We start from the raw sequence: 20,812 nt of genomic DNA, 5'->3' as shown, positions 1-20,812 counted from the left end.
GATGACTCTTATCTCTGTCTGTGTCTGTGTGTCTGACTTACTGTCTGCCTGTCTGTTTCCATTTCCCTACCTCTCTCTTCTCCCAGATGGAGGAAGTCGTTCCTGGTCAGCCTGTTCTTCTGCGTCCCAATCATGGGGATGAGGATCATAGTAGATCACCAGATCAGCACGTCTCACCAGCACAACACCACTGCCCAGGACCGGGAACACTATCATACCACCATGTTCCTGGAGAGACAGCTGCTCCCAGGCCTCTCCATCTGGAACCTGATCTCATTCCTCTTCTGTGTCCCTGTACAGGTAGGAGAGATGGACTGAGAGAGGGAGAGATCAAATAGACAGAGGCAGAGATCAAATAGACAGAGGCAGAGATCAAATAGACAGAGGCAGAGATCAAATAGACAGAGGGAGAGATCAAATAGACAGAGGGAGAGATCAAATAGACAGAGGGAGAGATCAAATAGACAGAGGGAGAGATCAAATAGACAGAGGGAGAGGTCAAATAGACAGAGGGAGAGGTCAAATAGACAGAGGGAGAGATCAAATAGACAGAGGGAGAGATCAAATAGACAGAGGGAGAGATCAAATAGACAGAGGGAGAGATAAATAGACAGAGGGAGAGATAAATAGACAGAGGGAGAGATAAATAGACAGAGGGAGAGATAAATATACAGAGGGCAATATAGAGGGAGAGAGACACTGTACTATATAACAAAAGTATGTGGACACCCCTTCAAATTAGTGGATTCTACTATTTCAGCCACACCCGTTGCTGACAGGTATATAAAATCGAGCACACAGCCATGCAATCTCCATAGACAAACATTGGCAGTAGAATGGCCTTACTGAAGAGCTCAGTAACTTTCAACGTGGCACCGTCATAGGATGCCACATTTCCAACAAGTCAGTTTGTCAAATATCTGCCCTGCTAGAGCTGCCCAGGTCAACTGTAAGTGCTGTTATTGTGAAGTGGAAACATCTAGGAGCAACAACTGTTCAGCCGTGAAGTGGTAGACTACACAAGCTCACAGAACGGGACCACCAAGTACTGTATCACGTAGCACGTAAAAATTGTCTCTCCTCTGTTGCAACACTCACTACCGAGTTCCAAACTGCCTCTGGAAGCAACATCAGCACAAGAACTGTTCGTTTGGAGCTTCATGAAATGGGTTTCCATGGCCAAGCAGCTGCACACAAGCTTAAGATCACCATGTGCAATGCCAAGCGTCGGCTGCAGTGTGTGTGTGTATATGCAGTGGGGAGAACGTATTTGATACACTGCCCATTTTGCAGGTTTTCTTACTTACAAAGCATGTAGAGGTCTGTAATTTTTATCATAGGTACACTTCAACTGTGAGAGACGGAATGATCATGAGGAAGGTGAGGGATCAGCCCAGAACTACACGGCAGGACCTGGTCAATGACCTGAAGAGAGCTGGGACCACAGTCTCAAAGAAAACCATTAGTAACACACTACGCCTGTAACGGCGTTCTTCGTTTGTCGCAAGAAAGTCGGACCGAAATGCAGCGTGTTGGTTACTCATGTCTTTAATGAAACAAATGACGATACATGAAATAACTTATAAATACAAAAACAACAAACGGAACGTGAAAAACCTATACAGCCTGTCTGGTGAACACTAACACAGAGACAGGAACAATCACCCACGAAATACAAAGTGAAACCCAGGCTACCTAAATACGGTTCCCAATCAGAGACAACGAGAATCACCTGACTCTGATTGAGAACCGCCTCAGGCAGCCAAACCTATGCAACACCCCTACTCAGCCGCAATCCCAATAACTAAAAAACCCCACTATGAAATACAACAACATAAACCCATGTCACACCCTGACCAGACCAACTAATTAACGAAAACACAAAATACTAAGACCAAGGCGTGACAACGCCGGCATGGATTAAAATCCTGCAGCGCACGCAAGGTCCCCCTGCTCAAGCCAGCGCATGTCCAGGCCCGTCTGAAGTTTGCCAATGACCATCTGGATGATCCAGAGGAGGAATGGGAGAAGGTTATGTGGTCTGATGAGACAAAAATAGAGCTTTTTGGTCTAAACTCCACTTGCCGTGTTTGGAGGAAGAAGGATGAGTACAACCCCAAGAACACCATCCCAACCGTGAAGCATGGAGGTGGAAACATCATTCTTTGGGGATGCTTTTCTGCAAAGGGGACAGGACGACTGCACCGTATTGAGGGGAGGATGGATGGGGCCATGTATCCTGAGATCTTGGCCAACAACCTCCTTCTCTCAGTAAGAGCATTGAAGATGGGTCGTGGCTGGGTCTTCCAGCATGACAGCGACCTGAAACACACAGCCAGGGCAACTAAGGAGTGGCTCCGTAAGAAGCATCTCAAGTTCCTGGAGTGGCCTAGCCAGTCTCCAGACCTGAACCCAATATAAAATCTTTGGAGGGAGCTGAAAGTCTGAAAGTCATGGTCATGTAGTGTATAGACAGAGGGAGATTATAGGCATAGGCGGAGAGTGGGAGACATAGGCGGAGAGTGGGAGACATAGGCGGAGAGAGGGAGACATAGGCGGAGAGTGGGAGACATAGGCGGAGAGTGGGAGACATAGGCGGAGAGTGTGAGACAGGCGGAGAGAGGGAGACATAGGCGGAGAGAGGGAGACATAGGCGTAGAGAGGGAGACATAGGCGGAGAGTGGGAGACATAGGCGGAGAGTGGGAGACATAGGCGGGAGCGAGGGGAGACATAGGCGGAGAGGGGGAGAGAGGGAGACATAGGCGGAGAGAGGGAGACATAGGCGGAGAGGGGGAGAGAGGGAGACATAGGCGGAGAGAGGGAGACATAGGCGTAGAGAGGGAGACATAGGCGGAGAGTGGGAGACATAGGCGGAGAGTGGGAGACATAGGCGGAGCGAGGGAGACATAGGCGGAGAGGGGGAGAGAGGGAGACATAGGCGGAGAGAGGGAGACATAGGTGGAGAGGGGGAGACATAGGTGGAGAGGGGGAGACATAGGTGGAGAGGGGGAGAGAGGGAGACATAGGCGGAGAGGGGGAGAGAGGGAGACATAGGCGGAGAGGGGGGAGAGAGGGAGACATAGGGCGGAGAGGGGGAGAGAGGGAGACATAGGCGGAGAGTGGGAGACATAGGCGGAGAGGGGGAGAGAGGGAGACATAGGCGGAGAGGGGGGGAGAGAGGGAGACATAGGTGGAGAGGGGGAGACATAGGCGGAGAGGGGGAGAGAGGGAGACATAGGTGGAGAGGGGGAGACATAGGCGGAGAGGGGAGAGAGGGAGACATAGGCGGAGAGGGGAGAGAGGGAGACATAGGCGGAGAGGGGGAGAAGGGAGACATAGGCGGAGAGGGGGAGAGAGGGAGACATAGGCGGAGGGGAGAGAGGGAGACATAGGCGGAGAGGGGGAGAGAGGGAGACATAGGCGGAGAGGGGGAGAGAGGGAGACATAGGCGGAGAGGGGGAGAGGGAGACATAGGCGGAGAGGGGGAGACATAGGCGGAGAGTGGGAGAGAGGGAGACATAGGCGGAGAGGGGGAGAGAGGGAGACATAGGCGGAGAGTGGGAGACATAGGCGGAGAGGGGGAGAGAGGGAGACATAGGCGGAGAGAGGGAGACAGGCGGTGACTATTACAACCTACCCTAACCAGAAACTGGATGGATGGCGGAATTCGCGCAAAACTGAAACTACGAACCACCGCATTTAATCATGGAAAGAGGTCTGGGAATATGTCTGAATATAAACAGTGCAGTAATTCCCTCCACAAGGCAATCAAACAAGAGGAATGCCGGTACAGGGACATGGTGGAGTCGCAATTCAACGACTCCGACACGAAACGTATGTGGCAGGGTCTACAGGCAATTACGGACTACAAAGAGAAAACCAGCCACATCACGGACACTGACATCACTCTTCCAGACAAACTAAACACATTTCCCCGCTTTGAGGATAATACAGTGCCACTGTTGCTGCCCGCTATCAAAGACTGCCCCCCCTTCTCCCACTCTGTGGTTGACGTGAATAAAACATTTAAACATGTTAAACCTCGCAAAACTGCTGGCCCAGATGGCACCCCGAGCCGCGTCCTCAGAACATGTGCAGACCAGCTGGCTGATGTGTTTACGGACATATTCAATCGCTCCCTATCCCAGTCTGTCGTCCACACATGCTTCAAGATGGCTACCATTGTTCCTGTACCCAAAAAGGCAAAAATGACTGAACTAAATGACTATCGCCCTGTAGCATTCACTTCTGTCATCGTGAAGTTCTTTGAGAGGCTAGTCAAGGATCCTTTCACCACCACCTTACCGGCCACCCTAGACCCACTTCAGTTTGCATACCACCCCAACAGGTCCACAGATGACACAATCGCCATCACACTGCCCTATCCCATCTGAACAAAAATAATACCTATGTAAGAATGATATTCATTGATTATAGCTCAGCATTCAACACCATAGTACCCTCCAAGCTAATCATCAAGCTGGAGGCCCTGGGTCTCAACCCTGCCCTGTGCAGCTGGGTCCTGGACTTTCTGATGGGCCGCCCCCAGGTGGTGATGGTAGGAAACAACATCTCCACTTCGCTGACCCTCAATACTGGGGCCCCACAAGGGTGTGTGTTCATTCCCCTTCTGTACTCCCTATTCACCCATGACTGTGTGGCCATGCACGCCTCCAACTCAATCATCACGTTTGCAGACGACACAACAGTAGTGGGCTTGATCACCAACAACAATGTGACAGCCTACAGGGAGGAGGTGAGGGCACTCGGAGAATGTTGTCGGGAAAACAACCTCTCTCTCTCAACGTCAACAAAACATAGGAGAGGATCGTTGACTTCAGGAAACAGCAGAGGGAGCACCCCCCTATCCACATCGAAGGGACAGCAGTGGAGAAGGTGGAAAGTTTAGTTCCTGGTCGTACACATCACAGACAAACTGAAATGGTCCACCCACACAGACAGTGTGGTGAAGGCGCAACAGCGCCTCTTCAACCTCAGGAGGCTGAATAAATTTGGCTTGTCACCTAAAACCCTGACAAACTGTTACAGATGCACAATCGAGAGCATCCTGTTGGGCTGTGTCACAGCATGGTACGGCAACTGCACCACCCTCAACCGCAAGGCTCTACAGAGAGTGGTGCTGCAGTCTGCACAACTTGTTCACAGCACTATCATCCAGGACGAGGTCAGTACAGGTGCATCAATGCTGGGTTAGAGATATTGAAAAACAGCTTCTTTCTCAAGGCCATCAGACTGTTAAACAGCCATCACTAACTCAGAGGCTGCTGCCTGCATTGAGACCCAATCACTGGACACTTTAATAAATGGATCACTAGTCACAATGCCATTTTAGACAATGGCATTTTAATAATGTTTACATATCTCTCATTACTCACGTGTATATACTGTATTTTACCCATGCCGCTCGGCCATCGCTCATCCATATACCTACAGTTGAAATCGGAAGTTTACATACACTTCGGTTGGAGTCATGAAAACTTGTTTTTCAACCATTCCACAATTTTCTTGATAACAAACTATAGTTTTGGCAAGTCGGTTAGGACATCTACTTTGTGCATGATACAAGTAATTTTTCCAACAATTGTTTACAGACAGATTATTTCACTTATAATTCACTGTATCACAATTCCAGTGGGTCAGAAGTTTACATACACTAAGTTGACTGTGCCTTTAAACAGCGTGGAAATTCCAGAAGATGATGTCATGGCTTTAGAAGCTTCTGATAGGCTAATTGACATAATTTCAGTGAATTGGAGGTGGTGTACCTGTGGATGTATTTCAAGGCCTTCCTTCAAACTCAGTGCCTCTTTGCTTGACGTCATCAAAATAAATCAGCCAAGACCTCAGAAAACAAATTGTAGACCTGCACAAGTCTGGTTCATCCTTGGGAGCAATTCCCAAACGCCTGAAGGTACCACGTACATCTGTACAAACAATAGTACGCAAATATAAACATCATTGACCACGCAGTCGTCATACCGCTCAGGAAGGAGACACGTTCTGTCTTCTAGAGATGAACGTACTTTGGTGCGAAAAGTGCAAATCAATCCCAGAACTGCAGCAAAGGACCTTGTGAAGATGCTGGAGGAAACAGGTACAAAAGTATCACAGTAAAATGAGTCCTATATTGACATAACCTGAAAGGCCGCTCAGCAAGGAAGAAGCCACTGCTCCAAAACCGCCATAAAAAAGCCAGACTGCGGTTCGCAACTGCACATGGGGACAAAGATTGTACTTTTTGGAGAAATGTCCTCTGGTCTGATGAAACAATAATAGAACAGTATGACCATAATGACCATCGTTATGTTTGGAGGAAAAAGGGGGAGGCGATGAACACCATCCCAACTGTGAAGCACGGGGGTGGCAGCATCATGTTGTGGGGGTGCTTTGCTGCAGGAGGTACTGGTGCACTTCACAAAATAGATGCCGTCATGAGGAAGGGCAAATGATGTGGATGTATTGAAGCAACATCTCAAGACATCAGTCAGGAAGTTAAAGCTTGGTCTCAAATGGGTCTTCCAAGTGGACAATGACCCCAAGCATACTTCCAAAGTTGTGGCAAAATTACTTAAGTACAACAAGGTATTGGAGTGGCCATCACAAAGCCCTGACCTCAATCCTATAGATTGTCCTATAGAAAGACAATGCTACCAAATACTAATTGAGTGTATGTAAACCAAATAAAATAACAGCTGAAATAATAATTCTCTCTACTATTATTCTGACATTCTTAAAATAAAGTGGTGATCCTAACTGATCTGAAACAGGGCATTTTTACTAGGATTAAATGTCAGGAATTGTGAATAACTGAATTCAAATGTATTTGGCTAAGGTGTATGTAAACTTCCGACTTCAACTGTATATGTACATGTTCTCATTCACCCCTAGTTGTTGGGGAATTGTTATATTACTTGTTAGATATTACTGCACTTTTGTAACTAGAAGTACAAGCTTTTCACTACACTCGCATTAACATCTGCTGAGAGAGAGAGAGACTTTCTTTAATTAAACTTTCTCATGTCATTTAAAAACTCACCACCCCCCCCCCCTTAAAAATAAAACACCAAAATATATCCTGTGCTGCATACATGTACCATACTCACCTTTCCATCTACCACATGACACAAAACATCACAATCCCCCCAAAAAACACACCACTTCTCCAACCGTATATCCAAAACAGCTATACAGACGGTCCCCGCCAACACGCCATATCTCTTGAAACAACTCCACATTTTTTATCATTCTATAGAACTCAAACTCAGACCATCCCATTAAACAATAGTAAAGGGTCTGTTATCCCCCCCCCCCCACCTTTGACCCTGTTCCTCCTTGTTAGACAAATAGTTAACTTTGCCTGAGCAAACAGAAAATTCAACAAAACACATTTTGGCCTTCTCCTTATTTGAATACCTGTATCCCATTATAAACATCCCAACAGTAAAAACCACCCCCAACCTCTCACACAGACATTCCAACAGAGACATTAATGACATTAACCTGACGCACAGAAGACACATGAATCACAGTTTCTTTCATAAGACAGAAAGGACACCCCTGCCCGATTCAAGGTTCAACCCGTACCAACCAGCTGTTAGTGGCCAGGGAAGAACCCTCCACTGGAGGTCCCCTGACCTCTTTGGTACTGGGGATTTGTAGAGCCCCCTCTATCTAAAACCCACCATACTCTCCGCCCCACATACCCCCTGCCGCTGATATGCCTTCACTCCTGTTAGGCTCCTAATGTTCCTGACCTTAACACAGAGGTCGTAGAGGGCTTTACCTCCCACCCCTGACACCCCAGCAAACAACAGCTTCACACAGGTCAAAAAACTCTTCCCAAACCCAAACAGACATCACATTAAACAGATACTCATGGTCCACTCTATGAAAAGCCTTCTCTTGATCTAAAGAGACCAGTCCAAAGTTCACCTTAGAACCTCACAACAAGTCAACATGTCCCTGATTAAGAACAAGTTGTCCCTGATTGAGCGTCCTGGTACACAATATGTTTGGTCCTTATGTACTATCGAGTTCAAATGGGTTGTCAGTCTGTTAGAGAGGACTTTGGCAAATATCTTGTAGTCCACACAGAGTAATGCCACAGGCCTCCAGTTCTTAAGTTCACACAAGTCCACTTTTTTGGGCAGGAGAGTCAGAGCCGCCTGACGGCAGCTCATCGGCAACTCTCCTACCCCGACGCATTCATGAAACACGCAAAAGAAGTCCTGTCCAATTATTCCCCATAATTTTTTATAAAATTCCACTGGAAGTCCATCGACCCCCGGTGCACGACCGGGGGGATATCTGGGTCTGCCTCTGCCAGTTACCGGGACAACAGAGGAATGTCCATTTCATCCCTCTGTGCCAGAGAGAGTTTAGGGAGTTCTGCGAACAAGACCTGGGCACACATAGGATCACACATTTCTGCCCTATACAACTCAGTATAAAACCCCACAGTCTGCTCCCGCATCTCCCCCACCACAGAGGTCACCCCCATCCAGCTGACAGCCCTAGACACTGCTTACCCTTGGCTTCGTCACTGTCTTTCCAAACCAAAGGAGGAGCTGGGAGCATCCATCTCCTTGAGCATGGAGAACCTAGCTCTTACAAGTGCTCCCTTTGCTTTAACCTGGAAGAAACTACCCAGGTCCCTACGTAATTCAGCTAAATTAGCCTGGAGGCCTACATTGCCTTGTCCCACCATCTCTATCTCCATCTCACTAATACAACACTCTAGTTCCCCCAATACTCTCCTAGCCTCTGAGGATGAGAGAGCTGTGTACTTTTGACAGAAAAGACACATTTGGACTTTCCCCACATCCCACCATTGACTCAGAGACTCATACTCCTCTCTTCGCCGCCCCCACCTTTTCCAAAATGTCTGGAAACCTGAAAAAAAGTGGAATTTTGTAAGAGATTTACATTAAACTTCCAATAGGATGCCTGCCGGGACCCAGGTGAAATAGACGGCCGAGCCATGGTTATGTGGTGATCCGAAAAACCCACAGAGAGAATGGTAGAGCCCAACAGCCTATTGCTCTGATTCCTGGACATGTAAAACAGATCAAGTTGGGCTGCACTCACCCTAGCCCCAAAGACCTTCACCCATTATTACTGTCTTGTGTTGGGATGTTTAGTTCTCCAAACATCCACTAGTTCGAACTGATTAATGATGTCCCTTAACACTCCCACTGACACTGAATGAGGCTCTTCCCCATTTCTGTCTTTCGTAAAATCCATTGTACAGTTCCAGTCCCGGCTGACCACCAGCGTCTCCTCAGGCGCTACCTGTGAGAGTTCCAGTCCCCTCCGACCACCAGCGTCTCCTCAGGCGCTACCTGTGAGAGTTCCAGTCCCCTCCGACCACCAGCGTCTCCTCAGGCGCTACCTGTGAAGTTCCAGTCCCTCCGACCACCAGCGTCTCCTCAGGCGCTACCTGTGAGAGTTCCAGTCCCCTCCGACCACCAGCGTCTCCTCAGGCGCTACCTGTGAGAGTTCCAGTCCCCTCCGACCACCAGCGTCTCCTCAGGCGCTACCTGTGAGAGTTCCAGTCCCCTCCGACCACCAGCGTCTCCTCAGGCGCTACCTGTGAGAGTTCCAGTCCCCTCCGACCACCAGCGTCTCCTCAGGCGCTACCTGTGAGAGTTCCAGTCCCCTCCGACCACCAGCGTCTCCTCAGGCGCTACCTGTGAGAGTTCCAGTCCCCTCCGACCACCAGCGTCTCCTCAGGCGCTACCTGTGAGAGTTCCAGTCCCCTCCGACCACCAGCGTCTCCTCAGGCGCTACCTGTGAGAGTTCCAGTCCCCTCCGACCACCAGCGTCTCCTCAGGCGCTACCTGTGAGAGTTCCAGTCCCCTCCGACCACCAGCGTCTCCTCAGGCGCTACCTGTGAGAGTTCCAGTCCCCTCCGACCACCAGCGTCTCCTCAGGCGCTACCTGTGAGAGTTCCAGTCCCCTCCGACCACCAGCGTCTCCTCAGGCGCTACCTGTGAGAGTTCCAGTCCCCTCCGACCACCAGCGTCTCCTCAGGCGCTACCTGTGAGAGTTCCAGTCCCCTCCGACCACCAGCGTCTCCTCAGGCGCTACCTGTGAGAGTTCCAGTCCCCTCCGACCACCAGCGTCTCCTCAGGCGCTACCTGTGAGAGTTCCAGTCCCCTCCGACCACCAGCGTCTCCTCAGGCGCTACCTGTGAGAGTTCCAGTCCCCTCCGACCACCAGCGTCTCCTCAGGCGCTACCTGTGAGAGTTCCAGTCCCCTCCGACCACCAGCGTCTCCTCAGGCGCTACCTGTGAGAGTTCCAGTCCCCTCCGACCACCAGCGTCTCCTCAGGCGCTACCTGTGAGAGTTCAAGTCCCCTCCGACCACCAGCGTCTCCTCAGGCGCTACCTGTGAGAGTTCCAGTCCCCTCCGACCACCAGCGTCTCCTCAGGCGCTACCTGTGAAGTTCCAGTCCCCTCCGACCACCAGCGTCTCCTCAGGCGCTACCTGTGAGAGTTCCAGTCCCCTCCGACCACCAGCGTCTCCTCAGGCGCTACCTGTGAGAGTTCAAGTCCCCTCCGACCACCAGCGTCTCCTCAGGCGCTACCTGTGAGAGTTCCAGTCCCCTCCGACCAACAGCGTCTCCTCAGGCGCTACCTGTGAGAGTTCCAGTCCCCTCCGACCACCAGCGTCTCCTCAGGCGCTACCTGTGAGAGTTCCAGTCCCCTCCGACCACCAGCGTCTCCTCAGGCGCTACCTGTGAGAGTTCCAGTCCCCTCCGACCACCAGCGTCTCCTCAGGCGCTACCTGTGAGAGTTCCTGTCTAAGACTACCAAATAGAATCCCCCTCTTGCTGCCTGTGTTAGGTGCATACACGTTTATAAAGATAAAACCCATGATGTTAATTTCTGCCTTTACAACAAGCAGCATACCCCTATACACCTCCTTTGAGGAGCAAATTCTTACAGACAGACCCGGTACAAAAAGGACTGCCACACCTGCACCTGCATTTGTCCCATGGCTCAACACACTTGCCCCTTTCCACCAGAGCCCCCAATCGACTTCATTCACCACATCACTATGCGTCTCCTGCAGAAACAACCCCTGTACTTTTTTTAGTTTTACATATTCACCCAACACACTCCTCTTCCCCGCATCTCTGGTGCCATTTATATTGAGTGAGTCTACCTGAAGAGTCTCCATAAGAAGTCTCCATTTATATTGAGTGAGTCTACCTGCACAGTCTCCATAAGAAGTCTCCATTTATACTGAGTGAGTCTACCTGAAGAGTCTTTATAAGAAGTCTCCATTTATATTGAGTGAGTCTACCTGCAGAGTCTCCATAAGAAGTCTCCATTTATACTGAGTGAGTCTACCTGAAGAGTCTTTATAAGAAGTCTCCATTTATATTGAGCGAGTCTACCTGAAGAGTCTTTATAAGAAGTCTCCATTTATATTGAGCGAGTCTACCTGAAGAGTCTCCATAAGAAGTCTCCATTTATACTGAGTGAGTCTACCTGAAGAGTCTTTATAAGAAGTCTCCATTTATATTGAGCGAGTCTACCTGCAGAGTCTCCATAAGAAGTCTCCATTTATATTGAGCGAGTCTACCTGCAGTCTCCATAAGAAGTCTCCATTTATATTGAGCGAGTCTACCTGCAGAGTCTCCATAAGAAGTCTCCATTTATATTGAGCGAGTCTACCTGCAGAGTCTCCATAAGAAGTGGGAGAAAAGCCAGCAAAGAAAGAGACCAATAGGAAAGCTCAAAAAGTCCCAGTGTCAGAAAGAAACTATACAACTAAACAGTGTCTGAAGGTCGACCTTTACGCACTGTTGTGACCCACTGCCTCAACCTAAACCATTTCCTGTTGTGACCCACTTCCTCAACCTAAACCATTTCCTGTTGTGAGCCACTTCCTCAACCTAAACCATTTCCTGTTGTGAGCCACTTCCTCAACCTAAACTGTTTCCTGTTGTGAGCCACTTCCTCAACCTAAACCATTTCCTGTTGTGAGCCACTTCCTCAACCTGAACTGTTTCCTGTTGTGACCCACTTCCTAAACCATTTCCTGGGTGAGAGGACACCATGCCCCTCATTTTTCATAGCATGTTGTGCTGATCTTACAAACTTTCTCGGATAAGAAAAAAAAGCGTCAACATGAACTTTTTTCCCCTTGGTCTCATTCAGGAACCTTGTCAGTTCCCTTAACGTGTACTTTGACCCTCCTGCGTGACTGGCTGTCAGCTCCGGACCCATTGAAGAGGAGGGGAAAAAAGACTTCTCATCGTCCTCTTCCTCAGATTCACTTTCCTCATCTCCATCTCTCATCCTGACCACCAGCCCTTCCTCTCTGGTCAGGGCCTCCGCACAAGGCAAAGGTACCATGGTGCTTTTGACCACACCCCTTTTTCCTTTTCCGCTCTTACACTTCCCAACTATACTCTCCTCATCCACTGGCGTAACCTGACGAGACCCAGCATCATCTACACCATCATCCATAACCTGACTAGACCCAGCATCATCTACACCATCATCCATAACCTGACTAGACCCAGTATCATCTACACCACCATCCATAACATGACTAGACCCAGCCTCGTCTACACCACCATCCATAACCTGACTAGACCCAGCCTCATCTACACCACCATCTATAACATGACTAGACCCAGCCTCATCTACACCATCATCTATAACCTGACAAGACCCAGCCTCAGCTACACCACCATCCATAACCTGACTAGACCCAGCATCATCTACACCACCATCCATGACCTGACTAGACCCAGCCTCATCTACACCACCATCCATAACCTGACTAGACCCTGCCTCGTCTACACCACCATCTATAGCATGACTAGACCCAGTCACATCTAAATCAAATCAAATCAAATCAAATTTATTTATATAGCCCTTCGTACATCAGCTGATATCTCAAAGTGCTGTACAGAAACCCAGCCTAAAACCCCAAACAGCAAGCAATGCAGGTGTAGATGCACGGTGGTTAGGAAAAACTCCCTAGAAAGGCCAAAACCTAGGAAGAAACCTAGAGAGGAACCAGGCTATGTGGGGTGGCCAGTCCTCTTCTGGCTGTGCCGGGTAGAGATTATAACAGAACATGGCCAAGATGTTCAAATGTTCATAAATGACCAGCATGGTCGAATAATAATAAGGCAGAACAGTTGAAACTGGAGCAGCAGCACGGCCAGGTGGACTGGGGACAGCAAGGAGTCATCATGTCAAGTAGTCCTGGGGCATGGTCCTAGGGCTCAGGTCCTCCGAGAGAGAGAAAGAAAGAGAATTAGAGAGAGCATATGTGGGGTGGCCAGTCCTCTTCCGGCTGTGCCGGGTGGAGATTATAACAGAACATGGCCAAGATGTTCAAATGTTCATAAATGACCAGCATGGTCGAATAATAATAAGGTAGAACAGTTGAAACTGGAGCAGCAGCACGGCCAGGTGGACTGGGGACAGCAAGGAGTCATCATGTCAGGTAGTCCTGGGGCATGGTCCTAGGGCTCAGGTCCTCCGAGAGAGAGAAGGAGAGAATTAGAGAACGCACACTTAGATTCACACAGGACACCGAATTGGACAGGAGAAGTACTCCAGATATAACAAACTGACCCCAGCCCCCCGACACATAAACTACTGCAGCATAAATACTGGAGGCTGAGACAGGAGGGGTCAGGAGACACATCTACACCACCATCCATAACATGACTAGACCCAGTCACAAATACACCACCACCTATAGCATGACTAGACCCAGCCTCATCTACACCACCATCCATAACCTGACTAGACCCAGCATCATCTACACCACCATCCATGACCTGACTAGACCCAGCCTCATCTACACCACCATCCATAACCTGACTAGACCCAGCCTCATCTACACCACCATCTCTTGTATGACTAGACCCAGTCACATCTACACCACCATCCATAACATGACTAGACCCAGTCACATCTACACCACCATCCATAACATGACTAGACCCAGTCTCATCTACACCCCCATCTCTTGCATGACTAGGCCCAGCCTCATCTACACCATCATCCCTGGCATGACTAGGCCCAGTCTCTGCTGTCTGCATCTCATTGCCCCCTGCACGGTGACCTCGATTTCCCCCACTGGCGCTTGTGCCCTCACCTTGTCTACGGCCCCACACTCAAAACAACGTAGGCTATCTGTGCTGGCAAACCCTGTGTAGAGCCCCTCACCATGCTTCACTTTAAAATGCACATTTAGCTGTTGCTCATTGTTATTCAGAAACATAAACACTTGCTTCCGGAACGAAACAACGTGCTTAACGGCATCTGCCTGAAAGCCTGCTGACAGTACACGAAAACCGCTAGCAAACTTACCAAAACGACTCAGCTCTTTCCTGATTTGATTCTCCGTAATAAACGGAGGCAAATTTGCAACTACCACCCTTGTCAAAGGGGTAGAAAGAGGTGGGAAAAAAACCTTACAAATATTCCACTAGCAATTAGCCTACCAACCAAATTGTCTCTTTTCATGAACACAACCACAGCTTTGTTGATTCTAGAAGCGGAATGTATAAATTCAGCTCCTACCTGTTCACCGACTGCAAGCAGAACCTCCTCCACTTTAACTCCATTCTCAGGAACACACCTGAATCCATGCCGTATCGACAGTGCTAGGCTGAGAAGCCATCGCGCACACCACACCTTCCAAACCCCAGGAAACTAACTCTGTACTCCTCCACCCTAACTTTGAAAAAAGCTGTGGATACCGCTAAAACAAATAGTGCATTAACCCTCCACCATAGAAAATAAAATTGAAATAAAGGACCAAGGACAGAATAAAGAACGTTAGGAGAGAGAGAATTGATTACCCCCCCTCAATCTGCATACAATATCCCATAATGACAAAGCAAAATCAGGTTTTTAGACATGTTTGCAAATGTATAAAAATTCTAAACCTTATGCTGCTACAAGCTTGGTACACCTGTATTTGGGGAGTTTCTCCCATTCTTCTCTGCAGATCCTTTCAAGCTCTGTTGGGCTGGATGGGGAGCATCACTGCACAGCTATTTTCAGGTCTCTCCAGAGATGTTTGATCGGGTTCAAATCTGGGCTCTGGCTGGGCCACTCGAGGACATTCAGAGACTTGTTTTCGAATCAAATCCAATTGAACACAAGAAAATGACATAACAATAACGAGGCTATATACAGGAGGTTACCAATACCAAGTCAATGTGCGGGGTACAGGTTTGTCGAGGTAATTTGTAAAGTGACTATGCATAGTCTTGACTGTGTGTTTAGGGTCATTGTCTTGTTGGAAGGTGAACCTTCGCCCCAGTCTGAGGTCCTGAGTGCTCTAGAGCAGGTTTTCATCAAAGTTCTCTCAGTACTTTGCTTTGTTCATTTTTCCCTCTATCCTGACTAGTCTCCCAGTCCCTGCCTCTGAAAAACATCCCCACAGCATGATGCTGCCACCACCATGCTTCACCGTAGGGATGGTATTGGCCAGGTAATGAGCGGTGCCAAGTTTCCTCTAGACGTGACACTTGGCATTAAGGACAAAGAGTTCAATCTTGGTTTCATCAGACCAGAGAATCTTGTTTCTCATGGTCGGAGAATCCTTTAGATGCCTTTTACCAAAATTCATGTGGGCTGTCATGTGCCTTTTACTGAGTAGTTGCTTCCGTCTGGCCACTACCATAAAGACCTGATTGGTGTGTGAGTGCTGCAGAGTGACCATTGGGTCCTTGTTCACCTCCCTGATAAAGGCCCTTCTCCCCTGATTGCTCAGTTTGGCTGGGCGGCCAGCTCTATGTGGAGTCTTGGTGGCACCAAAGTTCTTCCATTTAAGAATGATGGAGGCTACTGTGTTCTTGGGAACTTCAATACTGCAGAAATATTTTGGTACCCTTCTCCAGATCTGTACCTCGACACAATCCTGTCTCGGACAACTCCTTCGACCTCATGGCTTGGTTTTTGCTCTGACATGCACTGTCAACTGTTGGACCTTATATAGACAGATGTGCCTTTCCAAATCATGTCCAATTAATTTAATTTAACACTGGTGGACTCCAAGTTGTAGAAACATCTCAAGGATGTTGTTGCTCTGTCTGCATGCTACGTCTTGCTTGTCCTATGTTGCTCTGTCTGTATGCTACGTCTTGCTTGTCCTATGTTGCTCTGTGTGCATGCTATGTCTTGCTTGTCCTATGTTGCTCTGCGTGTGCTGGCTGGTCAATGATAGTCTGTATTGTAATAGTTTTTAATAACCTGCCCAGGGACTGGGGCTGAAAATTAGCCAGCTGGCTAAAACCGCCTCTTCTACTGAAAAGTTGATTAATTACTGTCCCTGTAAAAATAGATAATTATCACCATTTGTGAACCAAGTGTGGAAGCCATTTTCAAATCAAACCTGAAATTAATATTTTTCCTACTCTAACGTTCCTCTCTTTAGTTTATTGGTGGGCGCAACTTCTACACCCATGCCTACAAGGCCCTGAAACACAAAACAACCAACATGGACGTGCTCATCATGCTGGCCACCTCCGTAGCCTTCACCTACTCCGTGGTCATCCTCATGGTTGCCATGACAGAGAGGGCAAAGGTCAACCCCATCACCTTCTTTGACACGCCCCCCTTGCTCTTTGTCTTCATCTCGCTGGGGCGCTGGCTGGAGCAAATCGCCAAGGTACTGGACCTGTATATCTCTAGAATATATGCTTCTATGTCTTTATAGTAACATACAGTTGTACTGGACCTCTATATCTTCTAGAATATATGCTTCTACGTCTTTATAGTAACGTACAGTTGTACTGGACATGTATATCTTCTAGAATATATACTTCTACGTCTTTATAGTTACATAAAAGTTGTACTGGACATCTATATCTTCTAGAATATATGCTTCTACATCTTTATAGTTACATAACAGTTGTAATGGACCTCTATATCTTCTATAATATATGCTTCTATGTCTTTATAGTTACATAACAGTTGTAATGGACCTCTATATCTTCTAGAATATATGCTTCTACGTCTTTATGGTAACGTACAGTTGTACTGGACCTCTATATCTTCTAGAATATATGCTTCTACGTCTTTATAGTAACGTACAGTTGTACTCGACCTCTATCTTCTAGAATATATGCTTCTACGTCTTTATAGTAACGTACAGTTGTACTGGACCTCTATATCTTCTAGAATATATGCTTTTACGTCTTTATAGTAACGTACAGTTGTAGCGATAAAGCATGGTGTTATTTCTGTAGCTGGAGTACGTCTCTTTAATGCAAAGTTATCCGTCTGTGTCATAGCTAAAAGTTTCTTGAATATAGCTATTGCAACCTGCTTTGTCTCTCTCCTCCAGGGTAAGACGTCAGAGGCTCTGTTCAAGCTGATGTCCCTCCAGGCCAGCGAGGCCACAGTGGTCACTCTCAACACAGACATGTCTGTCCTCAGGTACTTCACTCAAGATCTCCTGTTTCTAGACCTGAAATTGGATAGCCTGGGTGTTTCTGTTCTTAACCAAAACGGTTTCTGGCCCTGAGATTGGGAATTGGATAGCCTGGGTGTTTCTGTTCTTAACCAAAACGGTTTCTGGCCCTGAGATTAGGAATTGGATAGCCTGGGTGTTTCTGCTCTTAACCAAAACGGTTTCTGGCCCTGAGATTGGGAATTGGATAGCCTGGGTGTTTCTGCTCTTAACCAAAACGGTTTCTGGCCCTGAGATTGGGAATTGGATAGCCTGGGTGTTTCTGCTCTTAACCAAAACGGTTTCTGGCCCTGAGATTGGGAATTGGATAGCCTGGGTGTTTCTGCTCTTAACCAAAACGGTTTCTGGCCCTGAGATTAGGAATTGGATAAGGCAGATATTTGTTACTGTTTCAAGTGTTTTTAAGTTTCATTTCAATGTTTAATCAGAACGGACCCCAGGCTGACATTGAACAGCAAACCCTTTGAGACTTTATATGGCTTTATATGTTATATAATCAGTGTATTGTAAACCTGACTACATGCGGGTCTCTCTGTCCGTGTCAGTGAGGAGCAGGTAGATGTAGAGCTGGTCCAGAGAGGAGACGTGGTCAGGGTGGTTCCTGGAGGGAAGTTCCCCGTAGATGGGAGGGTCATCGAGGGATACAGTATGGCTGACGAGTCTCTCATCACAGGTGGGTTACAGTGGAGGATCAACTCTGACCATACTGGAGAAGATGCTTCTGAAGCTTCCTGTCCTCATTTCCTTAACACTACTACGTGTTTTGTGTTCCCAGCTAATGTCTCCTCTCTGATGTGTTTTGTGTTCCTGGCTAATGTCTCCTCTCTGACGTGTCTTGTGTTCCTTGCTAATGTCTCCTCTCTGACGTGTCTTGTGTTCCTAGCTAATATCTCGTCTCTGAAGTGTCTTGTGTTCCTAGCTAATATCTCGTCTCTGAAGTGTCTTGTGTCCCTGGCTAATGTCTCGTCTCTGACGTGTCTTGTCTTCCTAGCTAATGTCTCGTCTCTGACGTGTCTTGTGTTCCTGGCTAATGTCTCCTCTCTGACGTGTCTTGTGTTCCTGGCTAATGTCTCCTCTCTGACGTGTCTTGTGTTCCTGGCTAATGTCTCCTCTCTGACGTGTCTTGTGTTCCTTGCTAATGTCTCCTCTCTGACGTGTCTTGTGTTCCTGGCTAATATCTCGTCTCTGACGTGTTTTGTGTTCCTGGCTAATGTCTCCTCTCTGACGTGTTTTGTGTTCCTGGCTAATGTCTCCTCTCTGACGTGTCTTGTGTTCCTGGCTAATGTCTCCTCTCTGGCGTGTCTTGTGTTCCTGGCTAATGTCTCCTCTCTGACGTGTCTTGTGTTCCTGGCTAATGTCTCCTCTCTGACGTGTCTTGTCTCAGGTGAGGCCATGCCAGTGACTAAGAAGCCAGGCAGCTCAGTGATAGCTGGCTCTATCAACCAGAACGGCTCTCTGCTCGTCAGTGCTTCACACGTAGGCCTGGACACAACCCTGTCTCAGATAGTTAAACTACTGGAGGAGGCTCAGACATCTAAGGTGAGGGTGGTGGTGGTGGTAATATGTTAGTTTTGTGTAAATGGTTTCCTGGAGTTTCAGTTGGATAAGATATGTAGGTACTTGTCAATATGTGATGTTTACAGAACTGACCCTGGGCAACACATGATGGAGTATTCTCCTCAGACATTTTTAACTGGTTCTGAGCTGGAAGAGCTTTACCTCTGTGACCTCTGACCTGTGCTTTAAGATTTGACCTCTGTCACCTCTGACCTCTCCGCTGCAGGCTCCCATACAGCAGTTTGCAGATAAGATCAGTGGCTACTTTGTCCCGTTCATCGTTGGGGTTTCTCTCCTCACTCTGTTCGCCTGGATCCTCATTGGCTTTGTCGACTTTCCACTGGTGGAGAAATACTTCCCTGTGAGTAACCTTTACTATACAGATATCTATGTAAAGCCTTTACTATACTGATATACTATACAGATATCTGTGTAAAGCCTTTACTATACTGATATACTATACAGATATCTGTGTAAAGCCTTTACTATACTGATATACTATACAGATATCTATGTAAAACCTTAACTATACAGACATCTATGTAAAACCTTTACTATACTGATATACTATACAGATATCTATGTAAAGCCTTTACTATACAGACATCTGTGTCAAGCCTTTACTATACTGATATACTATACAGATATCTATGTAAAGCCTTTACTATACAGACATCTATGTAAAGCCTTTACTATACTGATATACTATACAGATATCTATGTAAAGCCTTTACTATACAGACATCTATGTAAAGCCTTTACTATACTGATATACTATACAGATATCTATGTAAAGCCTTTACTATACAGACATCTATGTAAAGCCTTTACTATACTGATATACTATACAGATATCTATGTAAAGCCTTTACTATACTGATATACTATACAGATATCTGTGTAAAGCCTTTACTATACTGATATACTATACAGATATCTATGTAAAACCTTTACTATACAGACATCTGTGTCAAGCCTTTTCTATACTGATATACTATACAGATATCTATGTAAAACCTTAACTATACAGACATCTATGTAAAGCCTTTACTATACAGACATCTGTGTCAAGCCTTTACTATACTGATATACTATACAGATATCTATGTAAAACCTTAACTATACAGACATCTATGTAAAACCTTTACTATACTGATATACTATACAGATATCTATGTAAAGCCTTTACTATACAGACATCTATGTAAAGCCTTTACTATACTGATATACTATACAGATATCTATGTAAAGCCTTTACTATACAGACATCTATGTAAAGCCTTTACTATACAGACATCTATGTAAAACCTTTACTATACAGACATCTATGTAAAGCCTTTACTATACTGATATACTATACAGATATCTATGTAAAGCCTTTACTATACAGACATCTATGTAAAACCTTTACTATACAGACATCTATGTAAAGCCTTTACTATACTGATATACTATACAGATATCTATGTAAAGCCTTTACTATACTGATATACTATACAGATATCTATGTAAAACCTTTACTATACTGATATACTATACAGATATCTATGTAAAGCCTTTACTATACTGATATACTATACAGATATCTATGTAAAACCTTTACTATACAGACATCTATGTAAAGCCTTTACTATACTGATATACTATACAGATATCTATGTAAAGCCTTTACTATACTGATATACTATACAGACATCTATGTAAAGCCTTTACTATACTGATATCTATGTAAAGCCTTTACTATACTGATATACTATACAGATATCT

At 46.7% G+C, this 20,812-nt stretch overlaps 1 protein-coding gene across 1 annotated transcript in view; it reads left to right on the top strand.

Moving 5' to 3' along the window:
- The window catches only part of LOC135530593 (copper-transporting ATPase 1-like), a 59,406-nt gene that overhangs the window by 17,660 nt on the left and 20,934 nt on the right, over positions 1–20,812 (top strand). The window contains exons 9-14 of the mRNA XM_064958894.1: positions 87–300; positions 16,451–16,684; positions 17,363–17,454; positions 18,034–18,161; positions 18,873–19,027; positions 19,272–19,406. Of these exons, the coding sequence (XP_064814966.1) occupies positions 87–300; positions 16,451–16,684; positions 17,363–17,454; positions 18,034–18,161; positions 18,873–19,027; positions 19,272–19,406 (958 nt within the window). The remainder of the gene's footprint in view (positions 1–86; positions 301–16,450; positions 16,685–17,362; positions 17,455–18,033; positions 18,162–18,872; positions 19,028–19,271; positions 19,407–20,812) is intronic.

Source organism: Oncorhynchus masou, unplaced genomic scaffold (genome assembly GCF_036934945.1).
Source record: "Oncorhynchus masou masou isolate Uvic2021 unplaced genomic scaffold, UVic_Omas_1.1 unplaced_scaffold_1389, whole genome shotgun sequence".
NCBI lineage: Eukaryota > Metazoa > Chordata > Actinopteri > Salmoniformes > Salmonidae > Oncorhynchus > Oncorhynchus masou.
The sequence above is the reverse complement of the archived record's forward strand: the minus strand, read 5'-3'. Positions and strand labels throughout refer to the sequence as shown.